The sequence below is a fragment of the Phoca vitulina genome, unplaced genomic scaffold, assembly GCF_004348235.1.
Source record: "Phoca vitulina isolate PV1807 unplaced genomic scaffold, GSC_HSeal_1.0 scaffold9, whole genome shotgun sequence".
NCBI classification, from domain to species: domain Eukaryota; kingdom Metazoa; phylum Chordata; class Mammalia; order Carnivora; family Phocidae; genus Phoca; species Phoca vitulina.
Genome location: NW_022589712.1, coordinates 44,711,303 through 44,735,026, shown reverse-complemented (window position 1 = coordinate 44,735,026; position 23,724 = coordinate 44,711,303). Strand labels below are relative to the sequence as shown.

Genomic DNA, 23,724 nt, shown 5'->3' with positions numbered 1-23,724 from the left:
ATACAATCTACAAGATCTGAGTTCTTGATTGTTGTTCAGATATTTATAATACTTATATATTATCACATTTATGTAAATCGTGTTTAATTGAGATTGTAGACATTCAAGTTAAATAGAATTATGTCTAAATTTTCAAAATTTACATAATTATATTTATAACAGAGTTGAATTTATATATGTCATATTTGGAAATGTCTCTGAAGACATACATTGTGTTTCAAGTGTATGGTATGGATTAGGTAGTTACAGTACTGATCACAGCACAAGGCGTAGGAGGAGAAATAGATCAGTACCATTTCAGACTTAAGCAAGTGAGTTTACTCTTAGGTATTTTGCAAATAAATGCATCATCATGCTTCCCTAACCATTTAGGGTTCAGAACTAGTTTGTGAATGAAAGTTAGAGATTGTAAACATTTGCTGGCCTAAAACTGGGCAGCCCTTCAGGGTTGAGAATATCCTTTAAAAAAAACATCATCTTCAATTTCACCATTCCCATTTTATCTCACGGGGCAAACCGTAATGAATAGTGAGGATTTCCATAGAAGTAAGACCTTGTTCTTTGGGATATAGACCAGGCAGGAGAGGTATTATGTTCACCACGGTATTTTAAATGCACTAACAGGGGTGCATTGGGCCTGTCGCTCTTCTAACATTAGTTCTTGTGATCTGACTTTTAATAATATCCGGAATAGAGCAAGTCTACTCATGTCTGCTCATGAACCCATTTATACAGAGTTTGTATTCAGAGCTGTCATTAGACCAATGTGAAAGGGGAAAGGAAAGGAGAAAAAAAGAAAAGGTTTGACCCAAATTTTTGCCTTTTTTTTAGGCTTGAAGAGAATTACATCGTATGTGAAGGAGTCTGCTTACCGCGGTGCATCCTTTATGCACACTACTTAGATTTCTGCAGGAAAGAGAAACTGGAGCCAGCCTGCGCAGCCACCTTTGGCAAGGTAAATGACACATATTGGCCACGCTACTTTACAACTCGACTCACGTCAGGTAGACGGTGTGGAAACACATTCATCTGGGCAAGTTTTCTTACAGAGTATTAGGAAACTTGTTTCACAAGCATAAATGAAATTCTTACGGGTGTATTTGGAACTACTGTATGTGTTGTCTTGATTTTACCTACTATAGGTTTTACCTTGAACTACTTTATGTTTTGAATATTAGAACCCTGGCTATCAGAAGAGTTCATGTGACATTAAAGGAAGCTCCCTTTGAGCAGTGACATACATTTTCCTTCAAAGAGGAATATGTTAAAGAGTATGGTATGGCCTGTATTGAGAAGCAAAATTAAGTGGAGGTGACAAGTATCTTGTTGATGCAATTGGTGACTATGCTTATAGTCTAGCTAGTCCAAGCATATGGGTTTTTAATAGATTTTTACTTTCTTTCATAAATAGTTCCCTTGATTCTCCATTTCACTCTGGGTATGTTTACACCGCAAACTCCAAGATGTTGTGAGAGGATTGATTAAATATTGCTCATTTAAAAACATTCCTTTCTGCCCAACCTGTATGGTTAGGATGGGAATCTATAGAATTGGCATTACTATATTTACGTATGTTGATCTTATTTTGAGAATCAGGAAACAATATCAGTCTCTTGGGAAAGGCTTGTTCTTTGAGATTCGTCTCATGCTCTGCCGTCTTAAGAACCTAGGATCGCGTAGAAAAACTATAGCAGGAGGGGAAGAATGAAGGGGGGAAATCAGAGGGGGAGATGAACCATGAGAGACAATGGACTCTGAAAAACAAACTGAGGGTTCTAGAGGGGAGGAGGGGAGTGGGGGGATGGGTTTGCCTGGTGATGGGTATTAAAGAGGGCACGTTCTGCATGGAAAAAAAAAAAGAAAAACTATAGGAAGCTTAAGTCTCAAACATTGCATCGCATGTAAACTGAAATCCAAATTCTAACCTGTAGAGGGACTCGTTGTCTAGAAAATAATGAATAGTATAGTCTGGCTTCTCAGTTTTTGAAAATAAAATAATCTATAAATTTATTTTGAAAACGTATCTGCTTACGGGAGTCAGTGTGATATGCTGCATGGTAGTCTCATTTTTTAGGTTCTGGCCTAGACAGTGACTAATTTGTTGTGAGATCTTCTGAAAGCACTTCACCTTTTTAAAAACTCAGTTCACTCACTCTCTAAAATGAGGAAGTTGTGTAAGGCAATTTCTAATGTCCACTTTAGCGTTGCTATTTAATGAGTCCACCTATGGCAATCATCCTAACTGTTTGGGGAGTCATGGGGCACCTTGAGAATCTGATTAAAACTATAGAACCAGTCCCCAAGAAATGAACATATACAAGAAGTTTGCCATGGAGCCCTTAGGAGATCATACAGTTTCCTGTTTCATGTAGAAAAGATTTCGTTCTTTAATCACTAATGCTAATTTTTAGCAAATTTTAGAGAAAAGAACATAGAAAAGAAAAACTTTAAAACACTGCTGTGGAGATCTGGTAAGGCAGAGAAAGTTTCCTGTGTTCTCTCAGGGTTGGAGATGGAGATTTAGTTGTGGCAAATCTCTGGATAAAATTATTATAAAGATACTCAAATTTTTCCTTTAAGTATGTAATAAATAATTGCTTTCGTAGTCACATTAAGTGAAAGCAGATACTGGTATGATCCGCTTTAGAAATTGAGACAAGAGCAGTAGGATCATCTCATCAAAAAAGTATCTTCCTGCCTCTGCTGATGTATTATTGCTTATCAATATGGTACATGTATGATGTTACTTCTTCCAGACTAAATATTTACTCAAAGTTTAACATTTACTTTCTCCAATTAATTGGTTACAAGTTGCTTGCAATAGAACCACACACTTCCTAAAAACTAAAGTAATTGACTTTCCTTTTAGACAATTCGCCAGAAATTTCCCCTCTTGACAACTCGGCGACTTGGAACAAGAGGCCATTCAAAGTAAGACCCACTGATGAGCATATATCAGATCTGTACATACGATACACTGTACGTGAGGACTGACGCATGTAAAATAAGGATTGTCTTTATCAGTGAGTGGAAGCAGGTATTCTCTTCTTGACGAAGCAGATTTTTACCATCTGTAAGAACTAAGAAGAAAAAGAAAGTGAATTTTAGAATGATGTTTAAAAAACACAACTTATACTGAAAAATCATAATATGTTATTTCTTCCGATAAAATAATTTAAGTGAATCATTGTCATAATCCTCAAGCCACTAACGAAGGCACCAGTGTCACGAAAGGGACATGTCTATGGCTAAGTAGGGGGTCAGATGGAGCCCACAGCACTCCCAAAGGCAAGGCCAAAGCCAGGAGGTGAAGTACGATTCAGGTTCTTCCTCTGCGTTTCTTTCCCAGGTGATGATTTCTTAATATCCTCTTCCTTTCCCTTTAAGACGAGTCACCTGCACAAATGACTTCTTTGGTCATCTCTTCATGTACATAGAAACATAAAGTAAGTTCTCTCTCTTGATAGCTTCAGCTTTTCTTTTCTCTTGTGGCAATCTCTGTAGGACCCCAGGCACAGGTTCTGATTCATCCATGATTGCCTCTGTCCGCGGCGTTTTCAGTGTTTCCTTTCCTTCTGCCTACAAACCTATTCAGGTCTATTTCAGGTTGATAAAAATAAAATCCTCTCAAACCTGCTCTACTCTTCACAGTTGCTCTGTTATTTTGCTTCTCGTTGCTGTTCCTTGAAAGAGTAGCTCTGCTCACTTCCCTTACCATTGTTCACATGCTTATGTCCTAGCCCATGTCTTAACCTGGACAGAAACTCCTTGGCTCATTGTTACCATTAGTCATCTTCCTTGGCACCCGTCTAGTGTGTGAACCTGCTGACAGAGCCCTCTGAAGATAAATCAATGTGTGAAGTGTCTCCCCTGGTTTCTCTGTCACAGAACCTGCTAAGTCCTCTTCCCTCTTCTACCATTCGTTTGCTAGCTTATCCAGTGTCTTCTTTGCCCTAACATCTAGTTCAGCATTGCCCAATGGAATATAATGCAGCCACATATTTAATTCAAACGTTTCTAGTAGCCACTCTTAAAAAAGTAAAAAGGAACAGATGTTATTTGATTTTAATGTTTTATTTAATCCAATATATCCAAAATGTTGTCATTTCACCAAATAATCAAAATGAAAATTATTGAGATATTTTACATTCTTTTTTCCCCTGCTAAGTGTTTGAGCTCCAGGGTGTATTTTATACTGATCGCACATCTCAATTCAGATTAGTCACGTTTCCAGTGGTCAGTACCCACATGTGACTAGGAACCACCCTAGTGGATAGCTCAGCCTTAGTCACTTGCCAAAAAGAATAAATCTTACTCTATGAATTCTCTTGAATTGGTCTCTCTCCATTCTCACTTTCATAATCTGGCCTTCACTCTGTCTTTCCAGTCCAGTCAGTATGACTCTTCCAAATCGACCTTCTAAAGTTTCCATTCAATCATATGTCTGTCGTGCTCAGAAAGTTTTAGCAGCTCATGGCGAATATTTCTCACTTTGACATTCAAGGTCCATTATGATTTAGTGGCAAACCATTTGCCTACCTTATCATCTGCTTCTCATTTCTCGGCTTGTAGCCTGTGTTCCCACCAAATTAGGGCCCAGTACCCTCTGCTTCACCCTCAAATGTCATTCGTTTGTTTATGCTGTCTTCCTCCATGGAAAATGCCCTTTCCCCTACAGGTATGTTGAAAGCTTATCCATTGAAAAAAATGCCTCATGAACCCCCTCTTCTTTTGAATTTTTACTTACCTCTTGATTTCTTGTAGGCTCTTTCTTTATACCCTCACAGCAGTTCATTGGTACCTATCTTAATATGAAATCAACTTAACTTTTCCCCTCAAAAGATAATATTTTTTTAAAAGATTTTATTTATTTATTTGACAGAGCGAGACACAGCAAGAGAGAGAACACAAGCAGGGGGAGTGGGAGAGGGAGAAGCAGGCTTCCCGTGGAGCAGGGAGCTTAATGCGGGGCTCGACCCCAGGACCCTGAGATCATGACCCAAGCTGAAGGCAGACGCTTAACCAACTGAGCCACCCAGGTGCCCCAGAAGATAATATTTTGAGGATAGAGACTTTGTCTCATTCATTTTCATATCCTTTCTGTTGTCGACTACATAATCGATGATCAATTAAAACTTATTTAATTGATTCCTATTAATGTTAATAACCTGTGGTCTGAGAAGGAGGAATGAAATGCCAGATTGAAAACGACTGAATTCCCTTCTAACCAAGTGAGGACTTGTTTTTCAAAGTTGAATCAGTTTAACTGGCTGATTTCTACTGAATTTGATTCCTACTGAATTGTGTAGGTGGAGGAAAGATCAGATGGTGTTTGACGTAGATAGTAGAAAAAAAGGCAAAGCAATGCAGAGAAATCCTCTTCACAGGATCTGCAAGAGGGCAGGCAGGCAGGCTGCAGAGAAAGTCAATTAATCCTAGAAGGAGCCTTTAGGATTAGGGATGAATCATTAACCCTGTCCATTGTGACACTGTGAGGCTCCAGTGTTTAGGTTTATGTAACAACATGTGGTAACTTCAGGCAATGTGTTTGATATCTAAGAACAGATGTGCCCAAGAGCAAAGCATTAATAATTTGAATTTTTTTCTACCTTCCTGATATGCCATTTGCTTTTTATAACTTGCCTGTTATATTCATGGTATTTCGATATCTTGGGGAAAAAGATATTTTCCATAGGGAAACTACGTAAGTTGAAAGATAACGGCGAGATGTAGAGTTTGTGTATCTTGCAACTGGCAATGTTTTGATGTACTTATTCTTAGCCAGACAGTTTTCCCATCTTTATTTATTTCTAAGAGTTGCCTAGAGTTAGGAGCATGAAGTTTAGAGTTGGGCAATTCTAAGCTTTAATCCCATTACTCCCATATGGAGTTGCTGTGTGACACCAGATGAATTGTTCGGTTTTTCATCAGTAAAGAGGGTACACGGTATCTGTCTCACAGGTTTGTTGTGAGAATTAAATGAGTTAAAGTATAGGAATGGATGGAGAAATGAATATACTTTCAACCTGACTGTCCTTAATAATATGAAATTAATCTCTCAGTTCATCCAAACATCAGCAATGCAATTAAAAGTTATTATTTATTGAGCACTGCACACACACACACACACACACACACAAGCACATGCACAACCACACACTCTCAAATCCTCACAAAGACAATGCAAGATTAGAATTACTGTGTTTTAGGGACGCCTGGGTGGCTCAGTTGGTTAAGCCTCTGCCTTCGGCTCAGGTCATGATCTCAGGGTCCTGGGATCAAGTCCCACATCAGGCTCTCTGCTCAGGAGGGAACCTGCTTCTCCCTCTGCCTGCCGCTCCCCCCTGCTTGTGCTCTCTCTCTCTCTCTCTGATAAATAAATAAATAAAATCTTTTTAAAAAAAAGAATTACTGTGTTTTACAAATGAGGAGACTGCAGTTCAAAGATTATTGACTTGCCCAAAGCCACACGCATGCTGTAAAATAACAATGTTGGCATTTAAATCAAAGTTTATCTGACTCTAAAGTTTGTGCTTTGTCAACTAGTAAATCCTACTTTTTTTCTGATATCAGTCATATCAACAAAATAATTATTTAATTGAACTTTTGATTTTTTGAGGTATAAATTTCATTTTTTGCCTAATCTGTTTTAAAAACTTATTAATAAATTCTTCAAAGAGCAAACATTTTCTGTTTTTCTTAAAGATTTTATTTATTTATTTGAAGGAGAGAGAGAGAGAGAAAGAGCACAAGTGGGGGGGCAGAGGGAGAGGAAGAAGCAAATTCCCCACTGAGCAGGGAGCCTGATGCAGGGCTTGATCCCAGGACCCCAGGATCCTGGACCCTGACCTGAGCCGAAGGCAGAAACTTAACTGACTGAGCCACCCAGGCACTCCTAAAGAGCTAATGTTTTCTGAAGCCTCAATCATAAGGCATTTTAAACTATTTTATATTTATTTAGAGATATTTATGTTTTATATAAAAGCAAATGTGTGGCACAACCACACATTTGCTTTTTGCTTTTAATTTTTGTCCTAAACATTTTTCTGTGTTGGTATATTATCTTTACAATCATCATTTCTAATGGCTAGTTAATATTTCAAAAATTTACATCTTATGAAAAATATTTTTATGTCTATGGAAATATGAACAATTGGTGAAACACAGAAATATAAATGAAGAAGTAAGAATATCTTGGAGAAAGAGAAACTTATAATTTCTGTGAATTTTACCATTAATTTTGCAAAACGTATTTTACTGCAGTGGTGTTTATTCTAGTGCCTTAAACATACTGTCACTAAATATTTATTGAATTATTTCAAAAATATAAATAAACTTAATATTAATTTATTTTGACTTCTGTGGATCATATATTAAAATATATTAATACTTTATAACTGCTTAATGATGGTTATTTAAAAACAGAAGCTCTCAATTTTTGCCCAGATGTCATAGAATATCGAAAGTATGTCCAGTCATTTCATTTGAGTCCTTCAGACAGAATTTATTTTAGATCATGATTAACTCAAAAGATTCTTCTGTATTCTGGGCACAAGATAGCATCACTGTTTCTAAAACTGTCCTTGGATGCCTTTAGGGTTCATGGAACCTCTTCAAATTTTACTCCCTGTATAAAATCTGATAGTTGGGAAGCACTGATCTTTGTGAGGAAGAGATTGATTAGTAGGATCTAAAAAATAGGAGTGAATTTTGTGTCTATTTTCAGGTTCTGTTTCTCTAAGTTCTGACATCACTGGGTATTAAAAGGATTCGTCCTCACCTTTGTGCAGGTGCTACTTCTTTCCCTCATTAAAGTGAAAGATGAAAAAGTAACTGAATAAAATGAAGCAAAAATTTATTCAACCAAAAGGAAGAGAGAAAATATATAAAATAGATACATTAAAAACAAACAAAAAATCCAGATGGACAGAATCACTAGGTAGATATCACAAATCACCAGATATCACACACTGTCAAAATTAGAAACAATTAAAAATTGAATAATTTGTTTCCACGGGCCCGTCTCATGTTCTACATGAGAAACCATTGCTGCCAGTGGTTCCGGAAAAAGGTCTTTAAAGGTTAACATCTGGTGTCAGAAAGCCTGGCTCTAGAACATCTAACCTGAGTGAGCCTTGGGGACAAAGCCAGTGAGTTTACAGGGACAAAGCTCTGCGCTCTGTTGCTTCACTCTCTATCCCTTCCTTCACTGTCACCATCCCCTCTCTGCCAAGAAGCCCCAGCGGTGGACTCTGCACATTCTCAATACCAAGATAAAAACTGACTTGGCTTTTGAGGTTTTTGTTGTCTTCTCTTTGATTTATTACCAATGCCAAAATATACACCTGATTTTTTTTTCTGTGCAGTATTTTCAAATTTGGATTTTGAAAAAGTAACAGTGAAACAAAATCAGATAGGCACAAAAGAGTATCTAATGAAAAGTAGTTTTTGCCTGTTTCATGTTATGAATGGATTATATCAGTAATCAATCCATTCATATTTTTATCAACGTACAAAGCATGGTGCTAAAGAGTTTTTAAGGTGCAAGTAGTGGGGATAGGGTACGTGCTATCAAAAAAGTTTCACTATTAATATTCATTTATTTAATGAGCATTTTATTGAGTGTCCTGGTGCTGACGAGGCCCTGGGGATAGAGTGGTGAAGAAAAAGCACCTGCTTCTCACCCTTGCTCAGAATAGCTCAGAAGAATAAGGGAGAACACTGTTGGAGACCCACCATGTAGATTTCATAGACAGGGTAGACTGTTTGATTTGAAGTTACATTTTAATTTCTTGTAGACTTTGATCAGTCGAATCTTGGTTTTCAGACATGATGGACAAAAGCTATTATCTTATTTATTAGTAGTGATTTAGTGGGTTAATAAAACTGATACGGCAGCTGCTCTTATCATAGTAAAGTTATTGCAAGTCCCTGAACAGCTTAATCCCATCATTTCCTTATCAGTGATCATTTGTGCAGTGTAAACTAACATCAGGGCTACTAGCTCAGTGGAAACATATGTTTCAGGAATTCTATATAAGGACTGAACTAGAAAGGAAGAACTATAGGGGCAAGTAGAAGTTTATCAACAAGTGAAGAAAAGTATTTACACAATGTAAATATTTTAGTAGTAAGAGCAGCAATAATTTCCTTTGTCCTGTTAAAAATCTTTTATATTTTATAATATGTTCACTTTAAAATGTGGACATAAAAACTAATGAATTAATCTTCTTTAGTGCTAAAATGTAAATGATAGCTGTCATTTGATGTAAGGCTGAGGATAATTGACACTAATGAATGAACACAATTTGTTAGATAATCACAAAGATCCTTGTTATTATGCAAACATTTTCTGAGAGAAATTAGCTAGTTATACCCAGGATTTTTAAGCACTTATCACATCATTTTAAAATAAAAATGGATAAGAATCATATAGACAGAAAGAACTGTGAAATGTTTGGGAATCTTTATTCAGAGTAACCCACAGAATCAGCATTGGGTAGTGGTATATAAATGAAAATAACTAGCTAGCTCACACTTATGCAGACACGTTTTTATTTGACATGCACCAACCATATGTCTTTGTTGTACTAGAATATTTCTGGCAAATATTTCCTAGCAAGATTTATTTTAGGGGAATATATTAACAGTAAAATAATGTTGTAAAATGTTGGGCTTGAGATGAAAAATCCATGTATACTTTGCATGAAATTACTCTCCCTAGTTTTATGAGGTTTACCTTTAGCTGTTAGGAAGACAGAGCTGCTCATTTATTATCTCTTCTCTGTTCTCAAAGACATTAAATCATCACTCAAGTGATAACATGTATCGCGTAGACTAAAAGGAAGTTTAAGGGGGAAAGATTATTAATTTTATTGGTTCCAGAAGAAAGTAGATATGTAAGTGCTAAAGCATTACAATAGTCATTACAGAATATTAAAATTTATATTCCTGGCAACAGTCTTTCTACTTAAATACACTGATTTCATGCCCCTTGTATACATTGTTTAGCTATATAACTCTTGTTCGACCCCAATATTTTACTGGTGACCTGGGAATGCATAGTGCTACGAGGCAGTTATTGAAACTGTTGGCCTTAAGGGAATTTTTGTTTTATAAGTGTCTAAATTTCTAACAGGAGACATTGATTCATCCTCCAATAAGTGAGGATTTTTCTACAGTAATTTCTATGGAGGAAATCAATGAAGGAAAAGATCCGTTCCTTTCCTCTAAACCTTATAGTTTAGTGGGAGAGGTAAGTCAAGTATACACACACCAGTGGTATGAGGTATAAAGCTATAGAGCATAAATGACCAAGAGAGGAGTTTAAAGGACAGAGAGATTAGATTTGTCTGAGAAACCAGGCAAGCTTCATGCATTAAAGCTATGCCCTGAGGCGTAAGAAACGAGGACAGAAAGGAAGAAGGGCGTTCCCAATGAAGAATTCAACCAAGTAAGGGTGCCGAGGTGAGAAAACACGTTATTTATGGAGTGCAAGTAATTGTGACAGTAATAGATAAGTTTATACAGTGCTCATGGTAGGGTTAAAGGAGTTAGTATATTTCCTTATATCATGTTAGACAAGGAATTCTTTAATCTTTACCAAATTTAAAATTATGCTAACATATTTAAGTATATGATACTAGATGTGTGGCCTTAATTGAAAAATTCCTGTTTATAAAGTTTTCTTTATGACACATTGTTATTTCTAACTTTTTTCATGTTATTTATTTATTCAACAAATATTTATTGATTTTCTGTTATAGGGAGTTTACATTCTAGAAGGAGTCTTTGTTTATACATGGATCATCAAATATGAAAAATCCAGATCAGTGGTATAAATCTTAGAGGTTCCTGTTAGTTATCAATGCTTGCTTAATATGATTCATGCTGAGTTAGAAGAAGGAGTGTTTCTGCTGAGCGCAAACGTATTCAAAACATTTTCACTTAAGAATTTCTAATTACAAACAGAATTAGGATACAAAATTATATAAAAGATATATATATCTTTTGTTTCTTGAGTATGGAGGCAACATGGCCAGTTGAAACAAAGAGGGCTCAGTTGTGTCTGGGTTGATAGTGTCATTTACGTTTGGCCTGTGAATAAAATACACTATTTTAGGGCACCTGGGTGGCGCAGTCAGTTAAGCGTCTGCCCTCGGCTCAGGTCATGATCCCAGAGTCCTGGGATCAAGTCCCATGGTGAGCTCCCTGCTCAGTGGGGAGTCTGCTTCTCCCTCTGCTCCTCCCCCACTCTCATGCTCTCAGGCTCCTGTGTGCGTGCTCTCTCTCGCAAAAATAAATAAATAAAATCTTTAAAATACACTATTTTAAAAGGATTTTCTAGCTTTGCACAGTGGCGGTATCATAGCCAATGAAGTTTTTCCGAGGCACGATTTTTGTTAATTAAAAGGATTTTCTTTTGCTGGGGTTGGGGCGGTGGGGGGCAGTAAAATGTAAAATCTTGAGTCTGAATGTAGTTGGAAGCATTACATACTTCCATTTTTAAAGATGTTTTTCCCTAATGATTGGAAAGGAGGGGGCAAAGTAATACAGTCATTTTAGAAAAATAAGGAACAAATGAATTGTGTCATGAGAATACCCTTTCCTTAAAGTCATAAGTACGAAAAAAATTTACAAATTCATATTAGTCGGTATTACTGAGTCCTAAAGGATGTTGTAGTTTTTTTTTAAAAAGTGACCATAAGGTGATTTTAAAAAATGGAAGTAAAATGTGCCTTCGTATTGGTCAGTGTGGTCAGTGTTCCGTGTCTGGCAAGTGGTCTGGCTCGGGATGCCATGAACAACGGTGTAATTCAGAGGCACATTCCTGACCTGATCTTCCATGTCTGTTTTGTCATTGTACTGACATCTAGCATAGTCGTCAGGATGCAGTATGTCTTCTAATGTTTGTTGAACTCCTGCTCATCCTTTTGACTGGTCCTGTGATTTTTGTCCACCACCAAACAATGTAATTTCTTCTCCAATCTGCATGACAAACCACCTTACCATGGTATAATATTATCTGCATGTTGAAAAAAGGATTATAGATGAGAAACAAGAGGATCAAAGTTCTAATAAAAGAAAATGATCAACTTTTAAAGCAATGTTTAACATATATTACTTCAGCAAGTGGCTAAAATATAATTAAACTCTAGCATCTATAGAATAAATGGAAAACTTTGCCAGAGAACATGAAATTACAATATATTTCCATTGTAATCATTCCCCTTGTTCTCAAACATCCCTTGCTTTATTTCTTCTAATACAAAGACATTCCCTCTGATATCTTTGTTCCAAAATTTAATCAAGAAAATATTAATACTGGGACACCTGGGTGGCTCAGTCCATTAAGCATCTGCCTTTGGCTTAGGTCACAATCCCAGGGTCCTGGGATCAAGTCCCGCGTCGGGCTCCCTGCTCAGTGAGAGCCTGCTTCTCCCTCTCCCTCTGCCTGCCACTCTGCCTACTTGTGCGCTCTGTCTCTCTGTCAAATAAATAAATAAAATGTTAAAAAAAAAAAGAAAATATTATTTCAGACTCTTAGACTCATTAACTAATTCTAATACACTTGGCCCAATAACATCTGAATCTGCTCATTTTTTTCATGGTTTTTAGGTGTTTCCCTTATCTATTTCTGTTAATATAGCTGCTTTTGTTAACTTCTTTGTGACTTAAATAAGCTTCCTTCTTTTAGTTTCTCATTGGAGACTTATGTCACATCCATATTTTGGAGTTTCCATCACTTACATCTTTCCTTCATTTCCCCCTTTGTTCCAATATACCTTAGGGGTTTTTTATTCCACATCCACTATAGGAGTATTTTCTATACTATAAAACAGGAGCAGTTATAAACCTACTCTGTTCAGGTTAACAGACTACTCATTGTCCTTGTATTGAAAACTTGTCCCCAATCTGAAGCAATCATAAAACAACTGCATTTACCTTGATCATCCTTCCTTATTGTTTCTCAAATATAACAGCTCTTTCTGAAAACATTTATTATAATATATTTTATTTTTTGTTTTCATATTTAAACACTTTTTCTTCTCCATCTCAAAGAGGGTCATTAGAAGTGACTTCTTTGCCCTTAGAACTTAATGGGAAAGAACCCATCTCTGGGCCTCACACTTTAAAGTGGCCCTCCTCCTGCTATTCTCTTCCCCAGGAGACAAGTTCATAGCCTGAGTAAATGTGTCCAATGAAAGACCATGTTCTCCTTCTAGCCCACATTGCTGGTCCCTGGGGCCCCAGAATTCTCTGTCCAAGTAGCCCCAGGCCTGCCTTCTCCCTCCTATGTGGGACTCTTCCCCTGTCCATCCTGAGAAGGGTTCTGGGTTCCACCAGTATACATAGATTTGAGAGGTGACCAGGAGGTCGTAGCTCTTTGGTGGTGATGGTTGGGGGGTTGGATTGATCTTGGACATGGAGGCTGTGTGTTCACAAGAGGCTCCTCACAGTGAACAAAAGGGCAGGGCCTGGGAAGAGAAGGGTTGAGGGTGGCTTTTCTCCCACTGCCATGTTCACACGTGGAAGAATTCTAAATTCAAACCCACCTACCAGATCATTACAGAGGTAAATTGTCAAGATAGAACAGGGGTATTGTATTGAGCAGTTTGTTAGCTTGATTTATACTTAAATATTTAGATATATGGTATGTGGGCTTTCATTTGTACTCTTGTCCTGGACCTTGAAAATGTTTAGGGGTGAACTTGCTCTGCCAAGTCTTTTTCTTTATTGCTAGATCAGAAAAGGGGCCTTAAAACAGATCCTGCACTGTCTTGTCCACTTTAAACTCAGATGATGATGCTAAGTAATGAAATTTTAAATATGGTTACACTGAACTTCACTGGAAACCCCCTTATTCACTTTTATTTCATTCCTTGCCTGGTTTTAGATGAATGCAAATGGAAACAATGGGTAACCAAGCAGGTGGGGCTGCATGTGTTAGGGGTGGGGAAGGAGAGGGGAGGCAGAAGTTAGCGGGCGTTGGCCACTCTTCCTAAATCCCCACTATTTGATGAGCTTTTGTATCATAGTTGTAGCATTTGTACTTGGGTTTGTCATAAATCAGAAGTCTGCATCTTAGGAGAATGAGCTACAGCCTGAGAATTGATGAAATGCTATGCTTGTCTGTGGCTCAAGATCCATAGACAAATTTATAACAAATTATTTGTAACACTGTTACTTTCCATGTTTCATATTTCTATTGATTCATGACATAATTTTTCCCTCATTGTTGCACAAAAGTTTGAAGTGAAGATGACAGTAAATTGGGCTTCTCATTCTTCATGAGGAAAGTGATTTTTGGAAGATCACATGCTTCATACATATTCCTATGTATGATATTGATATCTTCCTTCATACAGTGTCATACTGTTTTCTCCATCCAATAAATATACCATAAAGGAAAACTATCATTTTCTTGTTCAATTGACTATATGCAAATTGAACCAGCAATTTGCAGATAGATGCTTGTATACTTGGAGCCGGTGCTGACATTTACAAATTTAAGTGGTTACATTTAAATGCCTACATTGACAAATGTTTTGGTTTTTGAAACCTAATATCTTAGGGGGCAGTAGGGGATTGGTGGTAGGAGGCTCTCCTTTTTTAATCTCAGAGCCAGAAATATGACCATAAGTAGGACTAATGACCATCAAAGGAATTTAGCACATTAAGGTGCTACTTGAAAAAAGAAATCAGGAAAAGGAGGTGATCAAGGGGTTGCAGTTCTTGCTTGCACTTTCCCCTCAACTATACTTTCGTTTCCTTTTCCCCTTCAAAAAACTCCTTCATTAACACAGAGCTGGTTCCTGTCCTTGCTCCAGGTATCATTATTATGGGATTGGCATCAAAGAGAGCAGTGCATATTACCACTCCGTTTATTCTGGAAAGGGCCTGACAAGGTAGAGTTCTATTTTCTTCAAGATAAGTTCTCTGTATTTCTTTAACTATGCATAATAGCAATTGAGTAAAAGACTTTCTCATTTTGCTTATTGAAATGTTTTCTTTAAAGCATCAGACCTTAGTTTCAACTTTGTATGGACATTTACAATGATGTGGTCTAGATTACTGGGCAGTTTACATAATTTGCAATCATTAATGAAAAATTAATAGTGAACAAGGTATCCCAGAGAGATGAAAAGGAGAAATCAAGGAAGCAGAATTGCTTTTAAATTAGTATTTACTCATAAGACTGGAGTCTGTTTTCTGGCTGGATTCAATAAAATAAAGGCAGAAAATGTATTTTTTTCCAAGAGATAAGCTGTTTTAAAAATCTATGTGCTTGGGGTGCCTAGCTGGCTCAGTCAGTAGAGCATGCGACTCTTTGTCTCAGGGTCCTGAGTTCAAGCCCCACATTGGGGGTGGAGCCTACTAAAAATAAAATAAAATAAAAATCTATGTGCTTGATCAGCACCTTACAGAGATGAAAAGTTTATTATAAATCATCTCTAATGATGCATACTTTGAATACCAGCTTACCTTAAGTGAGTTAAAGCTACTGACCTGGTTGAGTCTTTATGAAAGGAAAAACACAAATGAATGTAAAGAACACACTTCTCTAATCTACCCTTAGCTATCAAGGGGAGGTCATGAATAAGTGGGGTGACATCCAACAAAACCATTGATACTATACAATTATTATTTTTTAAATACTGGAGCTCTGAATAATTAAATCTGCATCTGAGGTTGCCTTATGGTAATCCGCTCTGAGCTCGCAAAGGAATAAATTAATTTGAAAAGTAAAGTAACTTGTATAAAAAAATCATTTTAGTCACCTGAGTCATACGAAGATGAACTCAGAAATGGTAAAGAACATACTAGTAGCTTACTGGCTACTCACTGTAAAGTGAACGTACAGGCTGGAACAAAAACGAATATTTCTTGTCAAGTGTGCTTTGCTTGCCTCAGATCCTATGTGACTTCCTTAAATATTCTTCATTTTACTTGCCCTTAATAGCTTGTTTTTTAAGTAAGTTGAGAAGGATGTGTGGGTCTCTGAAAATCAAATCGATTTCTCCAGGTTTATTTCATTAATCATGATATGAAGTCACCACCTTTGTGGGTCCTCTGCATTTCCTTGATTGCTGTAACTATGTATTTATATTTTAACTAATGGAAAATGTACTGATTTTTAAGGTTTTCTGGAAGCAAGCTGAAGAATGAGGTAAGAATTGTTTTCATTTCTATTTTGTGTCTGCCGTAATATGTACTACAAACTGGACAATAAGTGCTAACCATCCTCATTGGCAAATATACAAATCCATGTTAATTTATGAGGAGCCTGGTGAATGATTGAGAACTTCAGACAGAGCTAAGTTAGATTTGGGGCAACTGATGTTTCTTTACATGGACCTACTGAACAATTTCCGATTAGCCTAGGAAGGGTAATTTTTCGATTATTCTTACCTAATATCAGATACTTAGAAGGTGGCAAAAAAAGACCATTGCTGATCTAAGAAATTTCCATTAAATATAAACAGAAAGCCTAAAGCTGAGGATATGGAAGGAATTGGTATTTGGAATATACCCATTTAGACAAAACCTTTAATAGTTATCAGCAAGCCCAAATGTTATGCTGTGGTTTGTTTTTGTTTTAACCATTGTGTGTGTGTGTGTGTGTGTGTGTGTGTGTGTGTGTGTGTGTGTGTAGTCAGTTTGCTGATCTCTTCTGCAATGTGGAGTTGGGGTGGATGGCGGAGGTGGGAGCTAGGGAGAAAGGGTACGTGTCTCTAGCACACACACACTCACACACTTTCTCCCTAGACTCCCCTCTCCACCCCCAACCAAGGAACAGATCAGCAAACTGCCTTTATCTAAATGAGTTAGACTACCATTAGGGACTGCATGGCTAATTAGGCACACGATAAGGCCTTCATTATCCTCAAGTTATCTAATCATTAAAAAGAGGTGCCACAGAACTAAGGGCACAGGACAATGTGTTGTGTGGTAAATCTGGACCTGGGGTAAATTGTAACCCCATTAGTTTGGTGAAATGATGCAAGCATATTATCTTAAGAAATAATATAAAGCCCCCAACCCTTTGAAATGACCAATTTCTTCCCACCAGTGCTTTTAATACAGTTAATGGCTAATTACATAATAAAATCCTCTAGATTGCTCTTTTTATCAATGAAATAATAGCTCTTTATTAGATAAACAATTGCGAAAGTGCAAAAATATTGACTTAGAAATACACTTCAGTTGACTGAAGTTTATGTCAATAGGGAATTTCAGTAATTTCTCTCAGGTGTTCTTTCCACCACTTTGATGAGGCTGGTGGTACGGGTGACCCATCAGCTGTTACAACACGTGTACGGCAGGGCTCACTTCACCGAATAAAAGAAAAAACGTTTCTCAAGTGTACTGTTTCCTCCTTAGAAGAGTCCACTACAAATTCAGGTATAGATTTTGTTAATAAATTTAAAATAAAGTATTTTTGTTAGGCTACACAGCCTATATTTCCGAAGACACCAGAAACAATTTTAGAGTATCGTTATTGTGATGATTACAGAAATGAACACGAGGGCTTTCTAAAGGCTCAGAACTACTCTAAATACTTTTAAAAACAATAATAGAATTTTGTTTAACAAAGTTGAAATTTTAAAAAATTATTTTGTACCTGAGGTGATCAACCATCAGTTTGCTCAGGACGCGAGACTTTCAGTGTAAACCTACATATACTTCAGTTCATTTGAACATTAATAACTGTGAGGTGGGGAAAATAGGTGTTAACATTGCTAATTTACAAGAGTTGTATTTGCTTTTTTAAAAATTCTGAATAAAGTTCTATTTTTTAAAACTCATGGGCAAGATATTAATCAATAGGTATATGGAGTAACAGGTACTAGGGGACAAATAGTGAATGGATGGATTTGCTCTTTTACAGTGTAGCAGGAAAATATGTCTGTAAAAGTAATCATATGTAATTATGAAGGGTGTCATGGGTGTTAACCTAGTTGAAGTGGTTAAGGACATTTCTCATAGGAAGTGACATTTAAGGAAAGAACTGAGCATAAGTGGGAGTTTGGAGGAGTGGAGTTGGGAAAGAGAGGAACAGTGGATGAAATAGATGTAGCCGTGTATAGGTTAAGGTTTCTCAGACTTGGTATTACTGACATTTTGGGCAATGTAATTCTGTGTTGTGGGGGATGTCCTGTGGATGTTTAGCCACATCACAGGGTCTCTGGTTTCTATTCACCAGATTCCACACCCTCCCCCTTGTGACAACCAAAAATGTCTCTGAGGTTCCCAGATGTCAACCACTGGCATGGGGAAGGCAAGCAAGAGGAGCGTCATGTTATAGGTATATGGATAAGTTTGGATGAGAGAATTTCTGGACTAGGATAATAGCTCTAGGGATGGAGAGAATTTTAGCTAGGAAACATTGGAAAAGAAGCAGGTAGAAAGAATCGAAAGATAATGGGGTCAATTTGGGACTCATCATATTTGATGTGCTTGTGAAATATCCTGTATAGACTTGAAGTGAGCAGCTGGATATATGTGACTGGAACAGAGGACTTAGCTAGACATTTACTTTGATGGGCATTGAAGCCATGGTAATGGATAAAATTGTCTAGGGAAAAAAACTAAATGATAACAGAAGCTATGAGAAAAGAGTTGTGAAAAGTGGGGAAGAAAGATAAGGATCAGTGAGATAATTGAGGAGAACCCAAAGAGGTAAGAAGAGAGGGAAGGGAATTTGGTGGCACAGAAGCAATGGAAAAGAATGCTTTCAAAAAAAAGGGAATGGTTACTGCTATAAAATGGCACTAAAAGGTCATCAAGATAAAGGCTGAAAAAGGTCTATGGAATTAGTTAAGTGGAGAGAATTAATGACTTTAGGAAGAAACTTTTCAGTGGAGAGCTGGGGTTTGATTGGTTTGTGAAGTGAGTGGGAAGTGTCAGTGAATGTAGAAAATTTAGTCAAGTTGAGGGTGATAGTTGGGGGAGGACTTGAAATTTAGTTTTGAAGGATGATTAGACTATCGTTCTAATGTTGGTAAAACAGATCCAGTAAAGAGTAGAGACTGAAGATATAAAAGAGAGGGGAAAGCTGAGAGCACAGAGTCACCAAAGGGGTACACAGGGAAGAGCTTCAGAGTGGAGGAAGTGGCTCTAGAGAGAAGGAACACTTCTCTCCTTAAAACAGGAAAGAGGAGAGGGTTAAGTTCAGTTGCAAGTAGATTTGTAGATTTTGTGGCAGGAAATTAAGGTAGTTCAGTGGTTTTATATTTCTCTCTGTGGTATTATTAGTCAGTTAAGTCATCTGCAGTGAGTAAAAATCATGGGGGAAGAAAAGAGTTTGAAGAGCTTAAAGAAAGTACCAGTTCTTCTCAATCAGGATGCCCACAGAGATGTAGCCCAAGGGACTCATTGTATGTAAGGATTGTAGGTTTGTAAGGAACAAGCTCTTTTAGGCATATAGAATGGTACTGGCTAAGTGCTATCCTTTGGAAAATTCTGAAAGTGGTCATTCAAATCTTTTTCTGTAGGACTTAATTTTCTCACGGATTCCCAACTAGAGAGGTGAGAACAGTCCCTGAAAAACCAGAAACGTAGGGCATTATAATACTAAATTTCAGGAACCAGCAGAAATGCAAAATATTTAGGAGCAACCATAATAAGAGAAGCATATTACCTATTTGAAAAAAAATGCAGGCATAGAAGAAAATTTTACTTATTTTTTTAAAACTATTTTTTTTATCATGGTAAGTGTACTCTTTAATCCCTATCCCCTAGTTCCCCCATCCTCCCATCTACCTCCCGGCTGGTAACCATCAGTTTGCTCTCTATAGTTAAGAGTCTGTTTCTTGGTTTGTCTCTCTCTCCTTTTTGTTCCTTTGTTCGTTTGTTTTGTTAAATTCCACAGAAGAGTGAGATCACATGGTATTTGTCTTTCTCTGACTGCCTTATTTCACTCAGCATTATGCTCTCTAGCTCTATCCATGCTGTTGTAAATGGCAAGACTTCATTCTTTTTTAATGGCTGAATAATATTCTTATATATATACATATATATATATATAAGAATATATATATCACATCTTCTTTATCCATTCATCTATTGATGGACACTGGTTGTTTTCATAATTTGGCTATTGTAAATAAAGGTGCATGTATCCCTTTGAATTACTGTTTTTGTATTTTTGGGTAAATACTCAGTACTGCAATTCCTGGATAGTAAGGTAGCTCTATTTGTAATTTTTTGAGGAACCTCCATACAGTTTTCCAGTGGCGGCACCAGTTTGCTTTGCTACCAACAATGCAAAGGGTTTTTTTTCCTCCAGATCCTCGCCAATACTTGTTGTTTCTTGTGTTGTTGATTTTTAGCCATTCCGATAGGTCTGAGGTGGTATCTCATTGTAGTTTTGATTTGCATTTCCCTGAGGATGAGAGATGTTGAGCATCTTTTCATGTGTCTGTTGGCCATCTGTATGTCTTCTTTGGAGAAATGACCGTTCATGTCTTCTCCCATTTTTAAATTGGATTATTTGTTTTTTGGATATTGAATTGTATCAGTTCTTTATATATTTTGGATACTAACCCTTTATCGGATATGTTATTTGCAAATATCTTCTCCCATTCAGTAGGTTAATGTTTAGTTTTGTTGATTGTTTTCTTCACTGTGCAGAAACTTTTTATTTTAAATGGAAATTTTAAGTGAAAAGACATACCGCATACCTGGATAGTTATGCTAGCTATTACAAATGTACCGATTCTTCCTATATTAATTTTGACATAAAATATCCCAGTAAAATTTTGCGTGGGTAATTAATTTTTGGAAATGATTAAAATGGCTGTAGACTCGATCTAGAACAATATACAGAAAGTAATAGTTAAGAGAAATGTAAACAAGAGTAGCCAAAAGGGACCTGTCTGGCAAATATCAAAATATTATGACACTATGATACAGACTCAACTGTAGGTGGAACAAATCTACAACAGAAATTAGATCCCCGAAAAAAGACCCTAGTATACATAAGAATTTAATGTATGACCAAAGAGACATTACAACCAATGAAGGAAAACAAAATTTTTTTTCAGTGAATTGTCTTAAGTCCTTTTTGGAGGAAGATATAGTACCAAATAAATAAATAAAATTCTTCATCGCATAATGTTAGAAAAATGGACTATTTTGGAAAAAAGTTTATAACTCATGCCTTGTATGAATTTCATATAAATTATTGAATATAAAAACAATACTTAGAAGGGAACATTTGTATCTACTTCATTTCTGGATAAGGAATGATTTTCTAAGATGAAAACAAGAAATTTCAAAGGAAAAATATAGAAGGGAGAAATTGAAAACTACTTTGTAGCAGAAGCATCATATATAAAATTTGAAGTCAAAAGAAAAACTGGAGAAAATATTGTCAGCAAATATGACAATGGGATAATATTTCTACTAATAAGGAAATCTTATCAATTTATAGTAAAATACGAAGACAACAAGAAAGAATAAAAGACATGAATAGAAAATACACATAAGGAAGATAAGGCCAATACATGCATGAAAAGATGGATTGCCAAATAAGCAAAAAATAAATAACATTTAAAATTATATAATTATCAAATATTAGGAAATTATTATGATGGTGGTGAAGGTCTGGTGAGATAAGCTCTTTTGTATCCTTCTGGTGACCACTGAACAAACTCCCTGGAAAATAGTTGGAAGGTCTGTATGAAGTCTTTAAAGTGATCATACTCTTTCTCCCACAGGTTCACTTTTGTATGAATCTCACATAAAGAAGTAACAGAAAATGCTTACAAAATATTATGCAAAAATTGTAATTGGCTATTGTGAAAAATTGTGCAACCTAAATTACTACTAATAAAGGAATGGTTACATCATTTATAGGACTTTTATGGGACTGAATATGATTTCATTTATTAAGAGTCTCTTTTAATGACATGGAAAAATATTAATTAGGAAGAAAAGAGGACACAAAGCAAATATATGTATATATGGCTTCAAATATGTAAAGAAAATTGGATATTTGTATGTCATAGATGGGTGACAGGATTAATATGTATAACTATGCTGTGCAATATAGTAGCTACTAGCCCCATGTAGCTATTAATTACATAAAATATTCAGTTTCTCTGTCACATTAGCCACATTTCAAGTCCATAATAACCACATATGGTATTGGATGGTGCAGACATAGAACATTTTCATCATCACAGAAAGTTCTGTCAGACAGCACTGTTTTAGAACATGTAAAATATTCAACTCCATGATAAAAAGACAACCCAATAGAAATATAACATGCTATATGAACATGCAATTCACACAAGATGAGAAAGAATAACCAGAAATAGTATTGGTGTTCATGCCGCCCCTTCTGACTGACCAGGTTTCCTAACATATGGTCAACAAATATTTTGAATACCATTCTTGCCCATAAACATATGAAGAGGGCTCAACTTAATCAGGGAAATTTTAATCAGGGAAATGCAAATTAAAACCATAATGAATAATCATTTCACTATTATTGGAGTAACAGCAGTTAAAAAGTCTGAAAATAAGTGTTGCTACAAGTGTGGAGCAAAGGAAGGCTCAGGAACAGCAGGAGGGAGTGTCACTAGTAAAGGTGAAGATGCACGCACCTTATGACTGCATTCCTACAGAAACCTTCACACTGCACAGGCAGGCAAACCGGAGTGGTGTTTGCGATCTCAGAAGGCTCGTAAATAAATGTCCATTATGATGTAGTGAGAGAATAAATTTTAGTATATTTATACAAGGTGATACTACAGGGCTTTGGAAATGAATGTACTATAGCTATAAGAATCAAATTAGACTCATCTCAAAAACCTCTATAGTTGGGTGAAAAGAAAAAAACCTCATTGAATGTAGGATACATACTGTATGGTACCGGTTTTAAAGCAATAGTCGATATTGCTTAAGAGTATTTACAGATGAAGTAAAGTTTTAGAGGTTTAAATAGGAATGATATAAACTAAACGAAGAACATTATTTCTTGTGGGGAATGAAGGGAATAAGATTAGGGAAGGCTACAGAGGCTGATTTCATATTTCAAATGTGTAATGTCTCAATCAGGTTGGTTAGTACATGGCTATTTATTACTTTTTATCTACAGCTTTTTAAAGTTTTAGATCGTTCATAATATAAAAGCAAACAATGAAAACACGAGAAAAGCAAAACAGAAAGACAGGAAGAGGATTGTAAGAGTAATTATCAGTTAGTGGTATGAATTTTGATTATTTTAAATTATTTTTAATTTTTATTCACAAATGCAGTGGTTCAAATTTCAGAAATGTCTTAGAGAATGTTTCTTTTAATCCTCAGGAATAAAACTAACAAAGCCTAGTCTCAAAACTTTGCCCTGATCAAAGAAAGCCTTTTTTTTCCCTGTGAATCTCTTAGTGTGAGCCAAATTTTGTTTTAACTAAGCTCCAGTAGTGAAGTTGCTGTTATTTCTTAGGGAGTCAGCCCCTTGACTTCGTACATTTCAACCAGGAAGTTTCCCTGATAGCCTGAATTTCCTTCTCCTTAACATCGACCATTCATGGCCAGTTTAACAACTTTGCACCAAGATAAATAACAAATCCTCCCTCCTTGGTATATGCTTTGCAAATATTTGCAGAGTGTTATCATGCTCTCTTTTAGTCATCACTTAGTCAAACTGTGCTGCTTAAAGCCTTTAATCTTTCCTCATAAATCAGACCCTCTTGCCTTCTAATCATATTGTTT

At 36.4% G+C, this 23,724-nt stretch overlaps 1 protein-coding gene across 1 annotated transcript in view; it reads left to right on the top strand.

The window, feature by feature from the left end:
• Positions 1-23,724, top strand: part of RFX6 (regulatory factor X6) — a 56,056-nt gene that overhangs the window by 2,616 nt on the left and 29,716 nt on the right. Inside the window, exons 3-6 of the mRNA XM_032407425.1 lie at positions 832-955; positions 2,870-2,931; positions 14,832-14,909; positions 16,144-16,171. Of these exons, the coding sequence (XP_032263316.1) occupies positions 832-955; positions 2,870-2,931; positions 14,832-14,909; positions 16,144-16,171 (292 nt within the window). The remainder of the gene's footprint in view (positions 1-831; positions 956-2,869; positions 2,932-14,831; positions 14,910-16,143; positions 16,172-23,724) is intronic.